This window comes from Sorghum bicolor, chromosome 10, assembly GCF_000003195.3.
Source record: "Sorghum bicolor cultivar BTx623 chromosome 10, Sorghum_bicolor_NCBIv3, whole genome shotgun sequence".
NCBI classification, from domain to species: domain Eukaryota; kingdom Viridiplantae; phylum Streptophyta; class Magnoliopsida; order Poales; family Poaceae; genus Sorghum; species Sorghum bicolor.
In genome coordinates this window covers 7,346,609-7,369,601 of record NC_012879.2, presented here as the reverse complement: position 1 = coordinate 7,369,601, position 22,993 = coordinate 7,346,609, and the positions used below count along the sequence as shown (strand labels likewise).

Genomic DNA, 22,993 nt, shown 5'->3' with positions numbered 1-22,993 from the left:
AACGGTCTAAACAGTTTTACACAATATTACAAAAATGTGCATATTTTATAATGTAAAATCAATCATTCTATCATTTATACATATTTATGCAACTAAAAACCATTTATTTTATTATGTATATATGTTTATGCATGTTAGAAGAATTAAATATACATATTTATGCATGTAACAAATCAATTTTATATATTTATAAATATAATAAATTTAAGTATACAAATTGTTGATATAAAATTCAACTAGATTCACCTGGTGTTTGCCTAAACGGCCGTTTATCATGTTTAATACCGTTTACAAACGTTCCGTGTAGGCCGTTTAGACCGTTTTCCCCGTTTTTTGACCGTTTAATTTCCCGTTTACTCCCTAAACAAAACAGTTTGCCACCATTTACCGTTTAATCGGCCGTTTAGGGCGTTTAGGCGAACACTGGTCATGATAGAGCAAAGGATTCTAATATTTATTGAGGAAAGGTCACTAGAGGAACCTAGCCCTGTCTTGTTGTCCTCCTCACCATTTATACTATAACATATCTTTATGGTGTTGATTATTTATCTATATCCTTCGTGTTTGATCTTGTTATCAATTTATCCCTTGTTTGAGTTAGCTAGTCATATTTAGATACTTCAAAATTTAATGCCATAATCTCAATTGATTCCATGTAAAAATTCCAAAACCATAGAATACATCATAGTGAAATAGTACAACAATGTAATGTGCGGCATGCCACCCTCTAGACGAACAAGATGTATAGATGTGTGCATAGTTTAGGATCAGTTTGTACATGGGAGTCTTTCATCTTCTTAGTGATAGATATATGTCTCTAAAATTTCCATCTTCTACTTCTCTAATATGTCTAATGTCTAAGTGATCAATATGTATTAGAGTATAAGTCCCACAACCAACCATGAAAACAATGAGATAATATAAAATAGGGTAAGTAACAAAATCTAATGGATAGCTTAGAATAAATGAATAAGCTCAATGTAATATTGATTCTGACATCACCGATACACCAAACTAAGTAAAGTGCCACAATGAAACAAGACACATACATTTGAAAGTGACACAATGAAACATGACACATACACCAAACTCAACTGATACACCAAGCATAAGAGAATACTATGATGCTTAACCCACCTATATAGGATGAACTAATAGGACACCATGCAACTTGGCATACTAGATGGTGTATAAAACCTAGTTCATGTCTGCATTCATCATCTACTGAGTATCAAGATCTCCTAACTTATAACTAGTCCAGTCCAAGTTGCCCCCATCTACCTCCATGGTCGGAGCCACTAAAGAACTACTAGCTCCCATATGCTCTTGTCGCTGGCCAATGGCCAAGGTGGCTATCTGGCTATTGTTGCTACTTCCATGGCCAGTGTGGTATAGGAATGGTGACCAAGCTTGGGCATTGTTCATGGAAGTAGGATGTCCACCAAAGCTATTGTGATTTGTGTTGTAGGAACCTCCACCAAAGGTGGGCCCCTTCCAGGCAGAAGCATTTGTCTGCAACAAGGGCTCAAAATCATAAAGTCTAATGTCATTGATGCTATAACGTTGTTTCTTGGTGCCATTTTCTTTCCTAAGGAAGTACTTTTGAGCATGGCTAGAAACCTGCACTGGGGTCTTGGTGGTAACAAAGTCCCTAGAGATGTTCTTCCAATTTCCGCGACCGTACACATGTAGACCACGAAGGAATTGCCTATAATGAGATAGAGTTTGAGTGAACTAATTAGATAGAAACTTATATTCCATTTCCATATATATTCAAGATTAGTAAAATGAAAATAATATATAAACACCTCATCATAATAATACCTCATAACTTATGGTCAATATGGGTACTAAAACTTAATGTGACAAGCATTAAATATATATATATGAGATGCTTTAAGGATCTAGCAAATAACTAACCTATGCTCATCTATGGTCCAAAACCTCCTAGTGTGTTGGCTCTCCTTCCGAGGAGTGGGCTTCCTTTGTGGAGTCTCCTTCACATTCCTCATGCGAAACATCTCCACTTTTTTATAACCATCAAATGCTTCCATGTTACCCATGGATGGATCATCCACAAATACCCCAAAGGGTTGATTCATGAGGTTGCTACTTCCTTCCACTTGCTGGTTGCCACTCTGCAATATTTGTGTCATCTCCACCTTGACATCAGTGTACAAGTTGGTTACCTGATGCTTCTCCTTGCTTCGAAACATTGCCTGGAGCTCATCCACAATTTGATTCTGCTTCTTGTTCATATCACTAGCGCAATTGTCATTGGTGTTGTCCCTTGCAATGAGAGATTTCACCATCTTGATCTCGGAGGCACTCCACTCTCCCTTGAACTTGGGATCCATGTGGTTGATTACTACACAACAATTGGTAGTTTGAGCTAAGAACGAGGGTTGTTGGGTTGTGGAGATTGGAAAACACCAAGGCTGGTATTTATAGGCCTCATGTGAATCTTTTTGTCCTAGTTTTGATTAATTAGACAATTTACTTTGATATGAAGGCAAGATTGAGATTTTGATAACAAAGTCCAAGAATATTATACACCCTATATATATAGTATATCTCTATTTGTGTGACTTTTTTTCTTAAATGCATTAATATTTAGTGCTAGAAATTAGCTATAAGCTCTATATACACATTGTCAACTTGCCAACTGTCACACCCTGGCTTTTAAAATAAGACCAGAGTCGTCATATGTGTGCCCAGGAAGTCCACACATACAACAAAAGAATAGAAATATCAGAAAACAATGTTATATATAGCGGAAAACATATTTATATTATCACTTACAAACATCAGAGTACGCGGAAAGAGTAGCTAAACTTCTTAGCCTCCATTCTTCTCAGGGACGGTTGACTGGGGGCTCCGTACGCCAAGCACTTCTCATAAGTTTCTAGAAAACTCCATAGCATTTATGTCCTTCTGAGCAGCACTTTACTATACACTGGGGTGTGGGGGAAATAGCAAGGGTGAGTTCATGTCGAACTCAGCAAGCACAGACGGAAAGTAATGACATGCAAGGCTTAAAACAAGGTAAAGCTGACTTGGTTTGACTGCGGTAGCATTTTAGTTGATCACTTTTAATTATGACTATTATTAGAACAACCTATTACTAATTATGAGTAGCATAAACCCAACCCTTAATTAGTGCAAGTAGTAATTAGCATCTTTTAAATGACTATCCTAATAATTGTAGTATTCTAGGGATTAACCCCAATTATTAACACAGGATAGCAATCCTGCCAACGCGGAATAGCCATTCCGCCAAAACACGAGGTAGCAACCTCACCAAGTTCCATCTCCAAGTATCCAGTGAATCCAATTTGCTCATCAAGTGAGGGTCTAGGCCGCTCGTGACCGTGAGCACGGCTGATATATCAGTTTTACACTCTGCAGAGGTGTGCACGTTCACTCCAAGTCGTGATTCCCATTTGCCCGGGGTCATGACTCCCCAAAACACTGCCAAGGTGAGCAGGCAGGGTCTCACTACGAGACCTTTCACAGGGTCCAACTAATAGGATGCCACTCGCAAGTTTTTACCGGGGCGCTCGGCAGTCGATACCCATAGCCATGGCGTACCGATCAACCGACAACTTAATATTCATTACCCAAGTTACTTCCTCACGCCTACCCGGAAAGTAACACCCTACTAGTGGAGGTCCTGCTAATTAGTCAAGCCAGAGCCATATAGCTTGGAGCTGCACTGTATGTCCCAGGAGGCCGCTCCCTGACTAAGTCCTTACGGAGAGCAGAGACGGGTACGCCCGGCAAACCGAACCACCAACAGTACCCGCTCCCCCTGTCGCCACCATCATCACGATGCTCGTAAGCATCCAACATCGCCACCACCGCAGTGACCAAAGGTTCAGCACAGTTTAAGCATCAAGTTAAGTAGAGAGTAATTCTTGTTTAAGCATGTGTATAAGATGAGTAGAGCAGCTAAGCACACCTAGTATAGCCTAGACTACCCATATACATAACCCAGGTGAGCAAGTAATAATAAGTAAAGCTAGTCATGTCCTTAGGGTTTGCATTCATTGGACACATGCATATAAAGTAAATGACATTAATTAGTAGGTTCAAAATGATCAAATGGTGTCTGCACTTGCCTTTATTCCCAGTGTATAACTGCTCAGAATTCTTTGGCTTCTATCCTCTGATATCTATCTTCTGCTTCGACTGTCGGTCCTCAGCTCCTGATCTTCACTGTTGACGAACCACGCTTCTTCTACTCGTAGCAACCAAGCAACACAAATAGACAAACAAACAATCACGACTAAGAACAAGCATCAATCAAAATAAAAGCTTTGAAAAAGAAGAGCGCAATAAACGACACGGCTTAATGTTATAATCGTGACAACACAAAAACGATTGAGAACGGAGCTATCGTTAAACAGACACAACTATTGGGGCTTGCAAAAAACAGAGAGAAGACAGACTATACGTTGGTCGTATTTTATTAGATGAAATAATATGACAGACATTTAATAGAACTATCGTAATTAGATTAGCCAAATTGTGTTGAATTATAAAAGCCGGAGTTAAATTTTAGTTATATTTTAATTGTAGATGGTTATATATCATTTAAGCCATTTACGTCTTTGTAATTTTAGAAACATAAAGCAAGTGAGAGCAACTAATCAAATCCTAACATGCGTCGCATTTATTAAACAAGTTATAACTAATAAAGAACCATTTAAGTTGATATTAATCATATTATAATTAATTTATGAAAGACCAGTATATAAACCTTTATTGCTTTTAATTTAAAAGAACAATAGTTAAATATTAACACAAATTAATTATATGTTTCAAGTTTATCTAAATAAATTGTACTTAAGAAACATTTAAGCTAATATTAATCGGGTTAGCATTTATTTATTTGTAAAGGTTGAAACTATAAACCTAAGTAAAGGGCATTCACTAATCATTCACCAAATTCATATAATTAAATTTTTAAACACATAACATGGTAACGTCGGCACGGTCGCAACATAATAAATACGGAATTATAATCCTTGATTAGTTTTCATTAGAAAGCCATTAAATAAATAGTAAACAAATTGTATTTAAATAAATAAATCTATTAATAAGTTATATATTACACGTTTATACTACTGCGTAGGACATGAATCTATCGCAAAAAGAATGACTTGAATCGGAATTAAAACGATGGAAAGATGGTGATTTAACGAACAGTGGCAAAACCGTAAATAAGTGCATCTTGTACCTTGGGTCGTCTGCATCCTCTCGAACGTGTTCTGGCCATGGAGGAAAATTTGTTGCAGCTGCAGCTCGCACGCAGGGGAGGGGCCTCGGCCAGGAGCCTGAGCGGCTCGGCCGGATAGCAAGGGCGTGGCGCGGTCCCACGCGTGGGGCCGGGGTGAGGTGCTCAGCTCGCCAAAAGTGGTCGTCGGCCATGGCAAAAATGCCGGCGACGCTACTGCCCATGCTGCAGGCGCACACTAAGGGGAGGCCGAGGAAGGGCGCTGGGCGAGGTGAGATCGCGTGGGTGGCCACCGCGGGCCTGGAGGAGAAAGGACAGCGAGGTTGGCCGGAAGAAGAAAACAGAAAGTTCAGCCATGGTGGAACCTCGCCGGAGATAAGGAAGATGAGATGGGAATCACGTCAAACGGTGATGGATTTGTATAAACAAGTATACCACGGCGAAGAGAACGACGAGGGCTACCTCTTGGTGGTACTAGTTGATACCGGAACGCGATGGTTTTGCCGGAAAAGCTCATCGGAGAGTTCGCCGGAAACCTAGCTTTTGCGAACTTCGGCGAGGGATGGAGGGAGCTACAGGTGGCGGCTCGGGATGACGTTTTTAGATCTGCGATCAGCGTGACGAGAGGAACACCGGCATATATATAGGTCTAGAGTTTGGAGACTTTTCGAAATTTCTTAATTTCGGGATTTTATAAAAATCATTTTCAGTTGAAAAATAATTCCAGAAAAGCTGAAATCATTTTAAATCCCTGAAAAATATTTCCAAAATTCTAAAAATTAAAGGAAAACTTTTAGAGATATATTGAGAGTTGATCAATCCAAATAAAGTTTTTAGTGTCTATGGAAAAGAACAGAGCATCCAAAAATTAGATTTTTATTTTAGAAAAATGGGGAAAAGTCTTGAAAAGGTCCGAAAAAATTCTCGGGAAGCATCGGACGACGTCTAAACGTGTTTTTAAAATCTTAGCACACATAAAAATAATAAACTCAAGTAATAAGCAAGCATCACATCAACTAAAGCTCGTCTAGTTAATTCCAAAATATTTGGAAAGCACCATTTTTCTTCGATAAAAATATATGAAAATCTAAACTATTATCGGCAAATTTATCCATATATTAAAAAAAATCATTCATTTTATTTAGTGTTTTATAATAACAATCCAAAATTAAAAATTTTGGAGTGTTATAGATCTACCCCACTTAACATAAATCTCGTCCCGAGATTTAGAAAGACTTGGAAGATAGATGAAGTAGATCATCAAAGTTGAGTGTGAGAAATTTTTTTTTATGAGATATGATAAAAGGATAAAAAATTGACAAGGGATGATAGAGAAATGACAAAAATGATTCTATGGCGCTCACCATTTCCTTGATTTCAAGATTTACAAGAGATGTGATGAAAGAACTAAAGACTACCAAAAGTTGAGAAGGATGTTAATGATTGATTGATGAAAGGATTAAAGATTTTAATAAAGATAAGGATTGATCTCCATGATTCTTGTCGTGCTTTATGACATGTGGTCAAAGGATTGAAGGTCAACATATATCGGAAATAAAGATATAATGATGTTAAAAAATAGATAAAGATGGATCATCGGGTCTTCACATTATGAGGTGTAAAGACAAGGAGCTAGGACTAGCAAAACATGGTATAAAAGATAAAGATAGATCTTTTAGTGCTCATAATTTTCTTCATTCAAGATTTATGGGATTTAGGATAAAAAGATTGAGAATTAGCCAAGCTTGACAGAGAAGACGGAGATTAATCTTCCAAGTTATTTCAAGATCTTTGGTGTGAGATGATGAAAGGATCGTAGACTGACAGGGGTTGGTAGGAAGGATAAAGGTTGTTCTTTAAGATTGTTTTGAGATTTTATGAAATGCAATAACCATCAAAGATCGCAAAGGGTGATAAGAGAGATGAAGAACGATATCTAAAATGATAAAGAGAGATTGACAAGAAAGATAAAAATTGATGACAAAAATAATAGAGATGAAAGATAAAGATTGATCTTTAGTTCTTCGTGTCTTGAAACTGGGGATACTTGAGATATATGATGGTAGCGGACGCTACCCCACTTAACATAGATCAACCTAAGCCTCGAGAAGTCATATTCTGAGCCTCCTTCAAAACATGAGAACAAGGACAACACACAAGCAACACAACAAACAAGACAAGCATGCAATACATCATCGAACTACACGTGCTTCTTCAATAATGGTGGTCATCCTAAAAGGTAAGTCTGAGATGATGAAGGGCCATCGAATTTTGGAATAAAATAAGTTTTGAAAACTTAAGTAAAATAACTAAACAAAAGCCAAGGAGATTAATAGAAATAGCTCAAAGGAAGCTATTCAAGGAGGGGATACAACATGACAAGGATGAGAAAATAGTCAGAGTCAAAGAGCCAAGGGATGAGAAAATAGTTTTATATTAAAATAAGCTTTAGAAATCGACCAGTGCTATCTAGGCATACGTCCTACAGTCAACATTGCTCTGATACCATTCCTGTCACACCCTGGCTTTTAAAATAAGACCAGAGTCGTCATATGTGTGCCCAGGAAGTCCACACATACAACAAAAGAATAGAAATATCAGAAAACAATGTTATATATAGCGGAAAACATATTTATATTATCACTTACAAACATCAGAGTACGCGGAAAGAGTAGCTAAACTTCTTAGCCTCCATTCTTCTCAGGGACGGTTGACTGGGGGCTCCGTACGCCAAGCACTTCTCATAAGTTTCTAGAAAACTCCATAGCATTTATGTCCTTCTGAGCAGCACTTTACTATACACTGGGGTGTGGGGGAAATAGCAAGGGTGAGTTCATGTCGAACTCAGCAAGCACAGACGGAAAGTAATGACATGCAAGGCTTAAAACAAGGTAAAGCTGACTTGGTTTGACTGCGGTAGCATTTTAGTTGATCACTTTTAATTATGACTATTATTAGAACAACCTATTACTAATTATGAGTAGCATAAACCCAACCCTTAATTAGTGCAAGTAGTAATTAGCATCTTTTAAATGACTATCCTAATAATTGTAGTATTCTAGGGATTAACCCCAATTATTAACACAGGATAGCAATCCTGCCAACGCGGAATAACCATTCCGCCAAAACACGAGGTAGCAACCTCACCAAGTTCCATCTCCAAGTATCCAGTGAATCCAATTTGCTCATCAAGTGAGGGTCTAGGCCGCTCGTGACCGTGAGCACGGCTGATATATCAGTTTTACACTCTGCAGAGGTGTGCACGTTCACTCCAAGTCGTGATTCCCATTTGCCCGGGGTCTTGACTCCCCAAAACACTGCCAAGGTGAGCAGGCAGGGTCTCACTACGAGACCTTTCACAGGGTCCAACTAATAGGATGCCACTCGCAAGTTTTTACCGGGGCGCTCGGCAGTCGATACCCATAGCCATGGCGTACCGATCAACCGACAACTTAATATTCATTACCCAAGTTACTTCCTCACGCCTACCCGGAAAGTAACACCCTACTAGTGGAGGTCCTGCTAATTAGTCAAGCCAGAGCCATATAGCTTGGAGCTGCACTGTATGTCCCAGGAGGCCGCTCCCTGACTAAGTCCTTACGGAGAGCAGAGACGGGTACGCCCGGCAAACCGAACCACCAACAGTACCCGCTCCCCCTGTCGCCACCATCATCACGATGCTCGTAAGCATCCAACATCGCCACCACCGCAGTGACCAAAGGTTCAGCACAGTTTAAGCATCAAGTTAAGTAGAGAGTAATTCTTGTTTAAGCATGTGTATAAGATGAGTAGAGCAGCTAAGCACACCTAGTATAGCCTAGACTACCCATATACATAACCCAGGTGAGCAAGTAATAATAAGTAAAGCTAGTCATGTCCTTAGGGTTTGCATTCATTGGACACATGCATATAAAGTAAATGACATTAATTAGTAGGTTCAAAATGATCAAATGGTGTCTGCACTTGCCTTTATTCCCAGTGTATAACTGCTCAGAATTCTTTGGCTTCTATCCTCTGATATCTATCTTCTGCTTCGACTGTCGGTCCTCAGCTCCTGATCTTCACTGTTGACGAACCACGCTTCTTCTACTCGTAGCAACCAAGCAACACAAATAGACAAACAAACAATCACGACTAAGAACAAGCATCAATCAAAATAAAAGCTTTGAAAAAGAAGAGCGCAATAAACGACACGGCTTAATGTTATAATCGTGACAACACAAGAACGATTGAGAACGGAGCTATCGTTAAACAGACACAACTATTGGGGCTTGCAAAAAACAGAGAGAAGACAGACTATACGTTGGTCGTATTTTATTAGATGAAATAATATGACAGACATTTAATAGAACTATCGTAATTAGATTAGCCAAATTGTGTTGAATTATAAAAGCCGGAGTTAAATTTTAGTTATATTTTAATTGTAGATGGTTATATATCATTTAAGCCATTTACGTCTTTGTAATTTTAGAAACATAAAGCAAGTGAGAGCAACTAATCAAATCCTAACATGCGTCGCATTTATTAAACAAGTTATAACTAATAAAGAACCATTTAAGTTGATATTAATCATATTATAATTAATTTATGAAAGACCAGTATATAAACCTTTATTGCTTTTAATTTAAAAGAACAATAGTTAAATATTAACACAAATTAATTATATGTTTCAAGTTTATCTAAATAAATTGTACTTAAGAAACATTTAAGCTAATATTAATCGGGTTAGCATTTATTTATTTGTAAAGGTTGAAACTATAAACCTAAGTAAAGGGCATTCACTAATCATTCACCAAATTCATATAATTAAATTTTTAAACACATAACATGGTAACGTCGGCACGGTCGCAACATAATAAATACGGAATTATAATCCTTGATTAGTTTTCATTAGAAAGCCATTAAATAAATAGTAAACAAATTGTATTTAAATAAATAAATCTATTAATAAGTTATATATTACACGTTTATACTACTGCGTAGGACATGAATCTATCGCAAAAAGAATGACTTGAATCGGAATTAAAACGATGGAAAGATGGTGATTTAACGAACAGTGGCAAAACCGTAAATAAGTGCATCTTGTACCTTGGGTCGTCTGCATCCTCTCGAACGTGTTCTGGCCATGGAGGAAAATTTGTTGCAGCTGCAGCTCGCACGCAGGGGAGGGGCCTCGGCCAGGAGCCTGAGCGGCTCGGCCGGATAGCAAGGGCGTGGCGCGGTCCCACGCGTGGGGCCGGGGTGAGGTGCTCAGCTCGCCAAAAGTGGTCGTCGGCCATGGCAAAAATGCCGGCGACGCTACTGCCCATGCTGCAGGCGCACACTAAGGGGAGGCCGAGGAAGGGCGCTGGGCGAGGTGAGATCGCGTGGGTGGCCACCGCGGGCCTGGAGGAGAAAGGACAGCGAGGTTGGCCGGAAGAAGAAAACAGAAAGTTCAGCCATGGTGGAACCTCGCCGGAGATAAGGAAGATGAGATGGGAATCACGTCAAACGGTGATGGATTTGTATAAACAAGTATACCACGGCGAAGAGAACGACGAGGGCTACCTCTTGGTGGTACTAGTTGATACCGGAACGCGATGGTTTTGCCGGAAAAGCTCATCGGAGAGTTCGCCGGAAACCTAGCTTTTGCGAACTTCGGCGAGGGATGGAGGGAGCTACAGGTGGCGGCTCGGGATGACGTTTTTAGATCTGCAATCAGCGTGACGAGAGGAACACCGGCATATATATAGGTCTAGAGTTTGGAGACTTTTCGAAATTTCTTAATTTCGGGATTTTATAAAAATCATTTTCAGTTGAAAAATAATTCCAGAAAAGCTGAAATCATTTTAAATCCCTGAAAAATATTTCCAAAATTCTAAAAATTAAAGGAAAACTTTTAGAGATATATTGAGAGTTGATCAATCCAAATAAAGTTTTTAGTGTCTATGGAAAAGAACAGAGCATCCAAAAATTAGATTTTTATTTTAGAAAAATGGGGAAAAGTCTTGAAAAGGTCCGAAAAAATTCTCGGGAAGCATCGGACGACGTCTAAACGTGTTTTTAAAATCTTAGCACACATAAAAATAATAAACTCAAGTAATAAGCAAGCATCACATCAACTAAAGCTCGTCTAGTTAATTCCAAAATATTTGGAAAGCACCATTTTTCTTCGATAAAAATATATGAAAATCTAAACTATTATCGGCAAATTTATCCATATATTAAAAAAAATCATTCATTTTATTTAGTGTTTTATAATAACAATCCAAAATTAAAAATTCTGGAGTGTTATACCAACGCCAATAGTTTTCCTATGTAGAGCACAAACTTGAGAGTAGAAAAGGTAGAGAAACACTAGTGCAGTCTTTTGATTATGGAAGTGAGGATTCAAGGTAGATCCATGTGCGCCCATGTATGTTGCCATTGACGGGTTGACATGTGTGGTCATGCATGGCCATACCGCCACTAAAATCATTCCTAGGCACACAGGATAGAATGGTACCAGCATTTGATTTAGCTACTATTATTTGACTATATCTTCAATGAAGAAGTCTAATGATTGCAATGCTTCATCTCAAATGTGTGATATGTCTATTCAAATATCTTGACGAGCTACTGCAACATAAATGATCATGAACATTTACTACAACATAAATGATCATGAACATTTTGAATCTTGTAATGTATGCAATCTTTTCTTGTGATATGGTACATAAGAGTTTTATATTTGGTACAGATGTACCAAATGAATGTCTGTGTAAGTAATTTTATTAATTGAGAGTATACAACTAGGTCATTGTGTCATGGTTTGGTCATCCTTGTTTTCTTGAGTTGTTTCGAATGATTTGAGAAGATATGAATTGCATGTTTTCTTCAGACCTTCATGATTTATATATGCATGCAAGATATATTTCACTAAATAATTTGGTAACAAATGTTTTTAATTGTGTCATAGATGACTCTTTGTTGATTAGTCGCAAACCACTAGTGATCTTTCTTTCAAAGGCTATAAGTGCTCATAATAATTGTTGACACAAAAGAGCAAGAATTAAAGTTAACCTCAGTAACTTAGTATCTTAAATATTCAAAAGCAATTTTATCCTCGTATTTTTTTACTTTCATTTCACCTTGGGTTCGACAAGCTCACAAACCAATAGTAGAAATACAATAAGTGAACTAGTTATGTCTATCTTCGAAAGGAATATGTCCATGCAATGATATTCCTAAATTTAGCATATGTAGATTGAAATGTGAATGTACTTAATTAGTGTCCATGTTACACATAAATCTACCTATTCATAAAAGTTTGCTCAATTTAACAAAAAAACCAAACTACTTTAGACTCAAGGTACACTAGTCATGGTTCAATAAAGGAAAGCACACTTATCATAGTAGAAATGTGCATATCAGTGATGGATTTTTACTTAAAAATCAAAATCATTTCAAAAAACAATGCATAGTAATGACAAAAATTTTGGTTTCTCCATGAATCATTGGTGAGGGGCCTTGGACGCTGACTATTTATGACAAACTATGTTGTCATTATAAATATTGTCATTAAACACCTCATGATATCATCGTAGATCACACACGCCACTCGCATTGCTCATGTGTGACGCTTTATTTTCGAACCGTAACGAACATGACTTCGACCAAACACTAATGGCTAACCCTCTATTTTCAAACTATAATGAACACGTGTTTGTCATTAAACCATTTAGAAATACAAAAGTGTTAAAATGTCTATCTTTCCTAATAAAAGTTTCTAAAAAACACACAAAAAAAGTAAGTCTCTCAAGACTGAAATCACCACATTAGGTCACACACTGTCTTGCAACCACTTCAATACGTACTCACTTTTCAGTATATATATGATGCTATAAATTTATATGAGCATTTTGTAATATTATATTGTATATTTTGACTACTAGTGAACTCAAATAAAAAATCTTTTAGCTATAAAAGTTTTAAATTAGCAATACAACTTTACTACAGGATGTGTCTTGATCCGAGATTGTTTGAAAATATCAAAAACTTTAATCTCAAAATATATAAATTTAAATAAATATTCAAGACTCCAAGCAACTTCAAATAAAAACATATCAACAACAGAATAGTAGAATAGGTCGGCCTCTAAATTTGGTATGAACCATATGAAAATTTAAGGCTTTTCGAAAACATAAAATTTTAAAATATCTAAACTTAAAACAATATTTCAGAAAACAAATGGTTTTAAATCAAAATATTTTCAACTAAATAGTCATAGATTGAGTGGATAGATGCAGTTTTAATATAAAGTTTGGCTTTATTCAACTTCATATAGAAGATTTATAAATTATTTTATGTAACTTCAAAAAAATAGAAAAATGGTCTAAATTAGTGTCACGTGTAAGGCCCATCCTACTGGGCCCATCATGCTACGTGTTTGTTGGTCCATCATATCATTTACAATAAACATAAAAAAACCAAAAAAGAGAATAGGAGTAGATGTTAATCCTCAACCTTCAACTTACACAACACCTTCATATTACTATACTGCACACTCAATTATGATTATATATAAGATGTTATTGTTACGTATAAACATTTTATAATCACATATCCCTCCATACTCAAAATTAAAATCGTTTTAAACAGCTATAAGATCTCTAAAGTATAACTTTTTGACATCTTATTTTTATAAAAATATTTATTGAAAATAATATATTTATATTTTTAAAAGTATTTTTCAAGATAAATCTATTCATATTCCAAACTCAACAACTTAAAAGTAATTCATAATCTATATTTTTAATGTCTGACCAAAACCTTATAAAAACAACTTTATTTCCTAATATGGAAAGAGTATTGAATATTTTAGCTACTAAATAAGCTTAAATGAAAACAATATTGATTATAAAGTTTTAAATCTACTAAGATAGTACATCTTCGACCTAGGATGCGTCTTTGTTCAATATTATATGAAAAACTCAAAAAATTAAATATCAAAATCTATAAATATATAAAACAAATATTTGACAATATAAACTTTGAATGAACCACCTGAAAAGTTGAAGGGGCCTAAATGATCACTCTAAAAGTTAATTTGAAAGATGAACCCGTATGAGAATCCACCGGTAGTACATTTCACTAACCCATGATAAACTAAATGAGTTAGCTCAGTTCGCACTATCTTAAAAAAAATATTGGCTAAGGCCTTGTTTAGTTCCGAAAACTGAAAAGTTTTCGAAACTGTAGCATTTTCGTTTTTATTTGACAAACATTATCCAATCATAGAGTAACTAGGCTTAAAAGATTCATCTCGTGATTTACAGTTAAACTGTACAATTAGTTTTTATTTTCGTCTATATTTAATACTCCATGCATGTGACGTAAGATTCAATGTGACGAAAAATCTTAAAAAGATTTTGATTTTCAAGGTGAACAAAACAAGGCCTAGGCCTTGTTTAGTTCCGAAAAGATTTCGGTACTGTAGCACTTTCGTTTGTTTGTGACAAATATTATCCAATTATAGACTAATTAGAATCAAAAGATTAGTCTCACGATTTCCAGCTAAACTGTGTTATTAGTTTTTACTTTCGTCTATATTTAATGCTTAATGCATGTGCCGCAAGATTTGATGTGATGGAAAATCTTGAAAACTTTTTGCTTTTTTGGGTGAACTAAACAAGGCCCTAACAAGAATTTGAAACCAAGAAAAACCAAGAAAAACAGGTCAACGACAAGGAGGAAATTCTTTGACCGTCTGACGCACGCGTTACGAGCATGCGAAAGGCAAAAGTTCAGTGACGGACACGGCAAAGCAGAGGGCATGGACCCGAGCACGAACCAGAAAACCAAAATTTGAAACGGGCGAACCACGCAGACATGGCAAAAGCGCCGTGCCTGATTCAGCGTCTGGCAACAAGCAGACATGGCAGACAAAAGGCTACAAGGAAACACCACGAAAGTGAAACGGGCGAACCACGCACAAAAGATGTGAATAGTCAGGTTGGCCACAACGTCCTGAGGGCCGAGACTACACAAAATGGAGTGGTCTGATGGCACTTGCTGCAAAGTCTGAAAATTGCACTGTTAAGTTCAATGTCCGTTTCCTGAAGAAACTAACACCGGGACAAACGCACGAACTGATACTTCTGTAGTAAAAGAAAACAAAAAGTTCCTTTCCCCCACTATGTTTCCTTCTATCTAAGATCGATAATCTGCATTTTTTTTTGCAGTGCAGACTCCCATGGTACTCCTGCAACAAATAGCAAGTCTTAATGTCAGTGTGTCAACGATAATAAGCAGTTAAATAAATTAGAGACGAAACATCAAATGTTAACTCTAAGGCTGAATCAGACCTGTTCCAATACGTGTCCCAGATTTAAGCTAACCAAAGTTTCAGACGGGGGAAAGAAACTGTAGATCAATTATTCTCCTGCAAAAATATTAAAGCAACCATTAGCTCGGTTATCCCACCTGTAGAGCAAGTGAATCAGTACTGGAAAATTACTTCGTTGCTCTTGTCAGATTTTCCAGAAGGTTGGAACATCCTAGCAAATGCCTTTCGCTCCTGATCTCTTCTGTCAGCAATCTGTGGCAGCTTCCAAAGTTTCAGTAACAATGATATGAGCTCACAATGTTATGGCTCGAAAGGTTATCAGACTGACCTTCTTCTTTGCACCAGCCAGCTCTCTTTTGATTCCAGCTAATGGTGTCAAAGAAAAACCCATCAGATCATCAGTTGCATCTATGAATTGCAATGGAGACTAAAGAGAACAAACCATCATTTGGCTCCAACTCCAATGCATGTTTGAAGCTCTCCACTGCTGCATCAATGTCATTAAGTGCAATGTGTGCCTGAAAATTGAACTTAAAGGATCAGAAATTTACAGATGCCGATGGTAAACAACAATAAGATATTATTGGCATTAAGCGCTTTGGTAAGAAATATATTTTCAGCTCAACCGCATCTTGAGACTTTGAGATATCATCACTAATATCTAATGGGAACCGTTTTTCCTAAGCTTTTCCTAAGGGAGCATTTCTCAAGTCAACCAGAACAGAAAAAGAAGGACCTAACGTCAACAGTTTATTGGCTATCAAGTGCTAGTAAAGCTGCACCGTTTTTTGCTGTGGGGATGACAATAGACTCCATGTTGAGAATTTTATTTTACTAATATAATCCTCAGTCATGTCAATCATAGCTTCAAACACGGGATCAGACAAGCAGTTGAGCAGCAAAACAGAAGTATCTACTGTGGTGATTGTGTTTGTTTCAAAGAATGCTCAGCCAACTAAATCAGAAATTCAGGCAAAGTGGTCAATAACAAAATATGAACGGGCAGATGGCCTAGCGCATCGTGGTGCAGACCAGCCCAAAAGCCTGCCACCCATGCTCAAGATGGAGGTGGCAGCATGGAGCCTGATCCCCTGCCACCGTCATCTCTAATAATGCTCTTCCTTTTTTTCCTTTTATCTATTTCTAATCATCCTCTGACCAGAGACTACACATAACCTGAAATAAAGTGAATTAATGTTGTCTGGAGCCCAGCCATGGCACCACAAAACTGAACACAATGATCACAACCAAATTAGTGAAGCTGGAACATTTATGTTACAGGGGATAATAGAGATAGCTGGGCAACGCTATGGCAATGGTATGATAGGAAAGGTTGCTGCACAACAACCTTGGCGTTATAGCAGCATTTCATGGCTGAGAACACCTTGCCCTGCAGGTTTTCTAGATCCTTTGGTATCATAGTTAACTACCAGCCTATTGTTAAGGGAAGGCTCACATCCATCATGTTAGTGGATAACAAGTTAACAACAGACAGGTGAGGACACTGATTGGAACCAAAAAATTCACATGAACTGGGAAACTTTCTGTGTACCAAAGTGTCTATTTATTCTGTCCTCACAAGTCACAAACTTAAGAATGAAAATCTTTTGTCTTGTATGACAGGAAAACAAATATAAACTTAAGTTTATTTACAAATATACAAGATATCAGGTTTTGCATTTATGTTAATGTCATTATTTAAAAAAGCTGGAGGTTGGACTGATGATTTGCTGGCACAGCCAGTGAACTGAGGGGCTGATCAGTTCGCTCAAATCCCTGTTGCTAGAACTATGTGTAAAGTCACCTTGTATTTCGTATAGTGAAATCATTTCAGCAAGTGTTCGGTAGTAAAGGAAAGTAATATCACACACTTTAAATGAGACAAGCACTAAGTCTAACATGAAGCAGTATTTTAGGCAAGAGAATGATTCAGGGTCTGCAAAGAACAATCATAAAAGACAAGAAGTATTTTGAACTAAGCCAGAATGTCACAAACAGCATGTAGACATCTGCAAACAGATTATATGACAAAAAGTTGCCAACCTGTCCTTGTCGGAAAAAAGCTTTAGCATTTCCCTCCGTTTCACGCAGTGCAAAATCCGCGTCTAATAAAGCACCCTTTGAATCTCCTAACCTTAATTTGCATGCCTGAAAAAGTCATGTTATTTTAAAGAAACAAGTAATAATACAAGTATAAGCTGATGGCATCGAATTATTATAGGAGTATTGTTCGATCCAAAGTAGTGTTATATATCCTCATGTTAAAGATAAATCTATTGAATAGTGCTCAGATGGTGCACAGAAATAAGTAAATCAATTATAACTGTGTAATTTTATAATGGTTCAGATACACTAGCAGAAAATAAAGACGATAACAAAAATTCAAACAGATTCAGAGTAAATATTTCTGGACTAATGGAATGTTGAATCATAAACAAGCAGCTAAATTTACATGAGATTGGTGATAGGGTTTAACTGCAATGAATATCAGCGATGATTAAACTCTAGAAATAGTCCAAATCCTGAACTGAAATTTAAATGCTCATCTACTTTAAAGTTGAATGTGTACAGGATTGTAAAGACGAGCAGAAGGGCCTAAGGATAGGGAACAAGTAATCTGACAACCAAACCTTGTAGCCACCAAGTAACTCAGGCCATGCATCATTCCAAGTGCTTAGATGATATGATGAACTACCATGACAAAGCTAGCGAGATGGCACTAACACCACAGTTTTCTTACATCTAATCTAAGAATTCCAGATATTCACCCAGGTAAGGAGTGATTAGACTAGACAAGCACTTACAGAGCTATTAGTGAGTATTATTGACTTGGTCTTCCGCAGTGCTGTGCTCTTATCTGCATAGTTTACAATGCCAGTGAGTTACAAGTGACATGTCTTCTTGATCAGCGTGTATCATATGACAGAAATTACAAAAGCTGAACAGTGTATTAGAAATTGTATAATTACCTTCATCTATCTCTTCTTTCTCCCAGCAAACATCCAAGTAGCGCAGAGCTTTCCTGTACTTTCTGAGAGCTGCTTTGTAGTCCTGTTTCTGTAAGAAAAAAAGGCATAATCATCAACTCCAGATAGGGAAATATAATCTTAGCCATCTACCAAACAGAAACACTGAATAGAGCTTCATATGTGGTATTTCCTATCGCCTTGAACAAGATTTAGGTGCGCATGGATTGGAATAGCCTGAGGATAACATCATCTCCAATCGCAGAGACAAATACATATCGGACAAAGGGAGAACTGATAACAGAATGATAAAAGGTTGAAAATAAAGGACAACCCCTTTGGTGACAAATGAAGAATAAGATATATGTTTTTACTCTCTACTCTCTACCCAGAAACACATCTGATATCTTGTTGGGTTTTATGTAATTTGCTTACTCCACTCTGAACTGATTCAACCATAAAGCCTATTTGGTTTGAACTGAAACTAATGAGGTCACCAGTATACAATAAAATGTGAGACAAAAAAGGATATTACCTTGAAATTGTCATTCCCATAAGCTTTAGCAGACTCCACAGCATCCATCCACCATGAAACCTCAGCAGGCTTCTCTTCAAGATCATTGGGCCAATCCGGATACGTGTCACCATCTTTGAAAAAGTTTACAACTCCATCATCAGCACCTTCAGGAAGTTCCCCACAATCAACAATTTTGACATCAAGAGTGGGGCAGTCAGATTCTCCGACAGTGACATGCTCAATAGAGCGAACTACCCCCATCCCTTTTATCACTCTACCAAAAACAACATGTTTCCCATCTAAATGAGGTGTCCGGGTGGTAGTGATGAAAAACTGAGAACCATTTGTGTTGGGACCAGAATTAGCCATTGAAAGCATTCCTTTCCTCTCATGCTTTAAAACAAAATTCTCGTCCTCAAATTTGGACCCATAAATTGACTCTCCCCCCGTTCCATCTCCAGCAGTTATGTCTCCCCCTTGAACCATAAACCCTTTAATAACACGGTGGAAGCATGAACCCTGAAAAAGTAATAAGTACCAAAGATGTGGATTACTAACAAGATATGGCAGCAAATTCTAGTGTACATATGCAGTTCTACCAAGAAAGCAGACAAAAACGTGCAAAATAACAAAGAAAGGAGGAAAATAACAGAAAACACCCACCACTGCCATTTACTAGCTTGCATGCAGTAGGTAGATAACAAACTACAAATTTCACTTCTGAAGCTAGGACAGTGGGGTCTCAGACAAATAATAATGTTCACAAGTGGCAGAAACTGTAAAAAAGGGGGAAATCAGCAAATACAGATCCCACACCAAGACTAGCCCACAGCAGATAGTGGAATTCCAGATATGCCCAACAGATCATCAGAGAAGGTTAGCTATGACCACCACACCTCAACACTCCTCACACATCCCTGTTCAATGTAGGATTTCACTCTGGTACCCACTAGAACTTGTCCTTGATTAATGCCAAAACAATGACCAGACACAAATCAAGATAACCGGCAAAGTAAAGCTAGATACAGTGATGGCTGTCCCTTCAAAAAGATTCTCTAAACGATAAAATCCTGCCAAATTCTCACTACCAGCCATGAACCTTAACTGGCCTGTCAGTCTGTGGCGAAGCTGTTATCGTAGGCATTTCGTGCGTGTTCTACATGTAAAGGTAACTTCAATTTGTAGTGCTTCAGGCGAGGCTAGCCAGCAAAAGGACTATTCTGAAACAAAAGTACCACTTCTCGCACTCATTTTCCATTGCAAACAGTTGGTCACGTCTTTGAGAGCATAAGAACCTCCATGTGATTAGATCACAATAAATTAAGGTACAATATATACCTGATCGTACAATACGGCAACGCTACTTCGCACATAAAGTGAGCAAACACTATAGGAGAAGCTAACGTGGCAAGTGATAGCAGAAGGGCACAAAAGCTAGCACGGGCGGTACATGAGAGGTGCAAATGAGAATGAAGTCAAAAGGGAGGGGCCCTTATAACAGTAACAGAAGTGGAGGCAGCAGTGCATAGAGTTCACTGCATCAAAGGACACTGATTTGACATTACAGCACCAGTACTGCGAGGGGAAAAAACAAGAAAAACAAAAAGAACAAGGCAGAAACTGTAGAACACAAAAGCAAATATGCTGAAGAATGTGGAATATCCAGTTATTATATGACAAAAAAGGATACGCTGAAGAATGTGGAATATCCAGTTATATGACAAAAGGACAATGCAAAAAAAAAATTATAGGATCGAATTAATGATACCTGAAGCTAAACAATCGCACCTGAAGCAAAACTGCCAGGCAATGAGAAGGTAAATCCCTTAAAGGGGACCGTTGTATAGAAGAGTAGAAGAGTAAACTATAGTATATCTAAAACAAATGGCAACTATTTCCATGTTACCAAATCTGCATCAAAACCCTAAATAATCAATCGACCGCACAGGAAACAGCGCTTCTTCGGTTCCAATTACTGAGGCCTTGTTTAGTTCCGAAAAGTTTTCACTTTTCGGAACTGTAGCACTTTCGTTTGTTTGTGACAAATATTATCCAATTATGAACTAACTAGGATTAAAAGATTCGTCTCGTGATTTCCAGCTAAACTGTGTAATTAGTTTTTGTTTTCGTCTATATTTAATGTTTCATGCATGTGCCATAAGATTCGATGTGACGGGGAATCTTGAAAACTTTTTGGTTTTCAGGGTGAACTAAACAAGGCCTGAATACAAATTAGAAAAGTTAAATAGCACCGATACTCAATCCTTTTATTCCGTTACAGCGGCACATTGATAACGCTTTGTATTTCCAAATCGAGAAACGCAAAAGCACCAAAAATTGTAATAGCTATTAGAAATACAAATCGCAGGACAAATAGCAGCAAAGGACACAAATCACGCAAGGGCGCAGAGATAAAGTCATCGCGACGATCCAATCGATCCGTACGAACCTTAAAGTGAAGCGGCTTGCCGCTGGCGGCGCCGATGCCCTTCTCCCCGGTGCAGAGCGCGCGGAAGTTCTCCGCCGTCCGCGGTGCCACGGACGCGTAGAGCTCTACAACGATTCTCCCCTCCATCTCGCCGCCGATGGTGACGTCCATGAAGCACCTCGGATTTTTCACCTCCGCCGCCGCCTCGGGTGCTTGTTCCGCGCCGCCGCCCTCCATTGCGATCGCCCGCAAAGTCCCCGAGACCAAAGTACCAAACCCTAGCCGAATAGGCCTGGTGGAACCTTCTCGAGGCGAAGTGGTGTCGAGGTGGTGGTGGCCTTCGTCGATTACCTCGGGGGAGCGAGAGCAGCGTGTGGGTTGCGGCGGGGTGGGTGCGGAGGGTTTTATGGTCAGATTTTCTAAAATCTTGGAGGACCGTTTGGCTTTACCTGCGATTTAGATTTTACACCGTGCGAAATTAAGGCCTTAGTTTAAAAAAAACCAAAAATTTTTCAAGATTTCCCATCACATCAAATTTTACGAGATATGCATGGAGTATTAAACATAAATAAAAATAAAAACTAATTATACAGTTTGTCTGTAAATCGCGAGATAAATCTTTTAGGGAAAAATGGCTACCGGACATGCAAAGTGGTGACCATTGCTGGAAGACACTTTTTCATGTAACACTCACCACCAAAACAATTGCCATTTGTAAACCATAAGGCCAACGACTATGAAATTTTAACAGCAACAAGATATGATAGTTATCTACAAATCATCTAATACTCATTTCCATAGAAAATCTCGTTAAGGACACGAAATCATGTCCACCAGCAAATCATGGCTGTTAAGGTTGCTGGTGGACATGATTTCATGTCCTTAACAACATTTTCTATGGAAGTGAGTATTAGATGATTTGTAGATAACTATCATATCTTGTTGCTGTTAAAATTTTATAGCCATTGGCCTTATGGTTTACAAATGGCAACTGTTTTGGTGGTGAGTGTTATATGAAAAAGTGTCTTTCAGCTAATGCGCGCCACTTTGCATGTCCGGTAGCCAAATGCCCCAATCTTTTAAGCCTAGTTACTCTATAATTAGACAATGTTTGTCAAATAAAAACGAAATTACTACAGTGTCAAAATCCAAAAACTTTTTGATCTAAACAAGGCCTAAAGAGATTGGTTACTGCAATAAACTTAGAGACTCTTGGGTACTCTCCCGTTCTCTAAACTAAAAGTCGTTTTTTACTTTTGCAAAATCTATATAAAAATTAAAATGATTTATTATTTGAAATCGAGGAAGTACAAGACAATTGTGCCTTGTACAATATACAGCACGCATAATTTATTGCATAGTGTTCTGCTGATAATGATGAATAAACTACTACTTTAGATTCAAGATCAGTTTTAAGTGAGTTTTATTGCATTAGATAGTGTGTAATATGATGTTGTATTTAAGAAGAGAGGAGAAAAATAAAACTCTTTTGATAGTTATCAACTCTATAAATCTTAAAATTAAATGTTTTTGAAAC

The 22,993-nt window shown here is 37.7% G+C and overlaps 2 protein-coding genes across 2 annotated transcripts; both read right to left on the bottom strand.

Moving 5' to 3' along the window:
• On the bottom strand, positions 1,020 to 2,398 carry LOC8080038 (transcription factor DIVARICATA). The gene is made up of 2 exons (XM_002436669.2): positions 1,921 to 2,398; positions 1,020 to 1,708 (listed from the first exon to the last, which is right to left on the bottom strand). Exons 1-2 carry the CDS (start codon positions 2,355 to 2,357, stop codon positions 1,222 to 1,224), a joined length of 924 nt encoding a protein of 307 aa, XP_002436714.1. The 5' UTR covers positions 2,358 to 2,398; the 3' UTR covers positions 1,020 to 1,221.
• On the bottom strand, positions 15,168 to 21,847 carry LOC8070780 (peptidyl-prolyl cis-trans isomerase CYP40). Its single transcript, XM_002436668.2, has 10 exons — positions 21,478 to 21,847; positions 19,047 to 19,547; positions 18,515 to 18,602; positions 18,350 to 18,402; positions 17,589 to 17,693; positions 15,988 to 16,063; positions 15,874 to 15,911; positions 15,717 to 15,797; positions 15,565 to 15,641; positions 15,168 to 15,461 (listed from the first exon to the last, which is right to left on the bottom strand). The coding sequence occupies exons 1-9, from the start codon at positions 21,691 to 21,693 to the stop codon at positions 15,630 to 15,632; spliced, it is 1,170 nt and encodes a 389-aa protein (XP_002436713.1). The 5' UTR covers positions 21,694 to 21,847; the 3' UTR covers positions 15,168 to 15,461; positions 15,565 to 15,629.

What these genes read in the sequence shown, in the direction of transcription:
- LOC8080038 (XM_002436669.2), bottom strand. Translation starts at nt 2,357, where the DNA reads ATGGATCCCAAGTTCAAGGGAGAGTGGAGTGCCTCCGAGATCAAGATG. An exon ending in TGGACCATAGATGAGCATAG is followed by an intron (nt 1,709 to 1,920) that starts GTTAGTTATTTG and finishes ATCTCATTATAG; the next exon opens with GCAATTCCTTCGTGGTCTAC.
- LOC8070780 (XM_002436668.2), bottom strand. Translation starts at nt 21,693, where the DNA reads ATGGAGGGCGGCGGCGCGGAACAAGCACCCGAGGCGGCGGCGGAGGTG. An exon ending in GCAAGCCGCTTCACTTTAAG is followed by an intron (nt 19,548 to 21,477) that starts GTTCGTACGGAT and finishes TTACTTTTTCAG; the next exon opens with GGTTCATGCTTCCACCGTGT. An exon ending in TAATACTCACTAATAGCTCT is followed by an intron (nt 17,694 to 18,349) that starts GTAAGTGCTTGT and finishes TGACTTTTTCAG; the next exon opens with GCATGCAAATTAAGGTTAGG.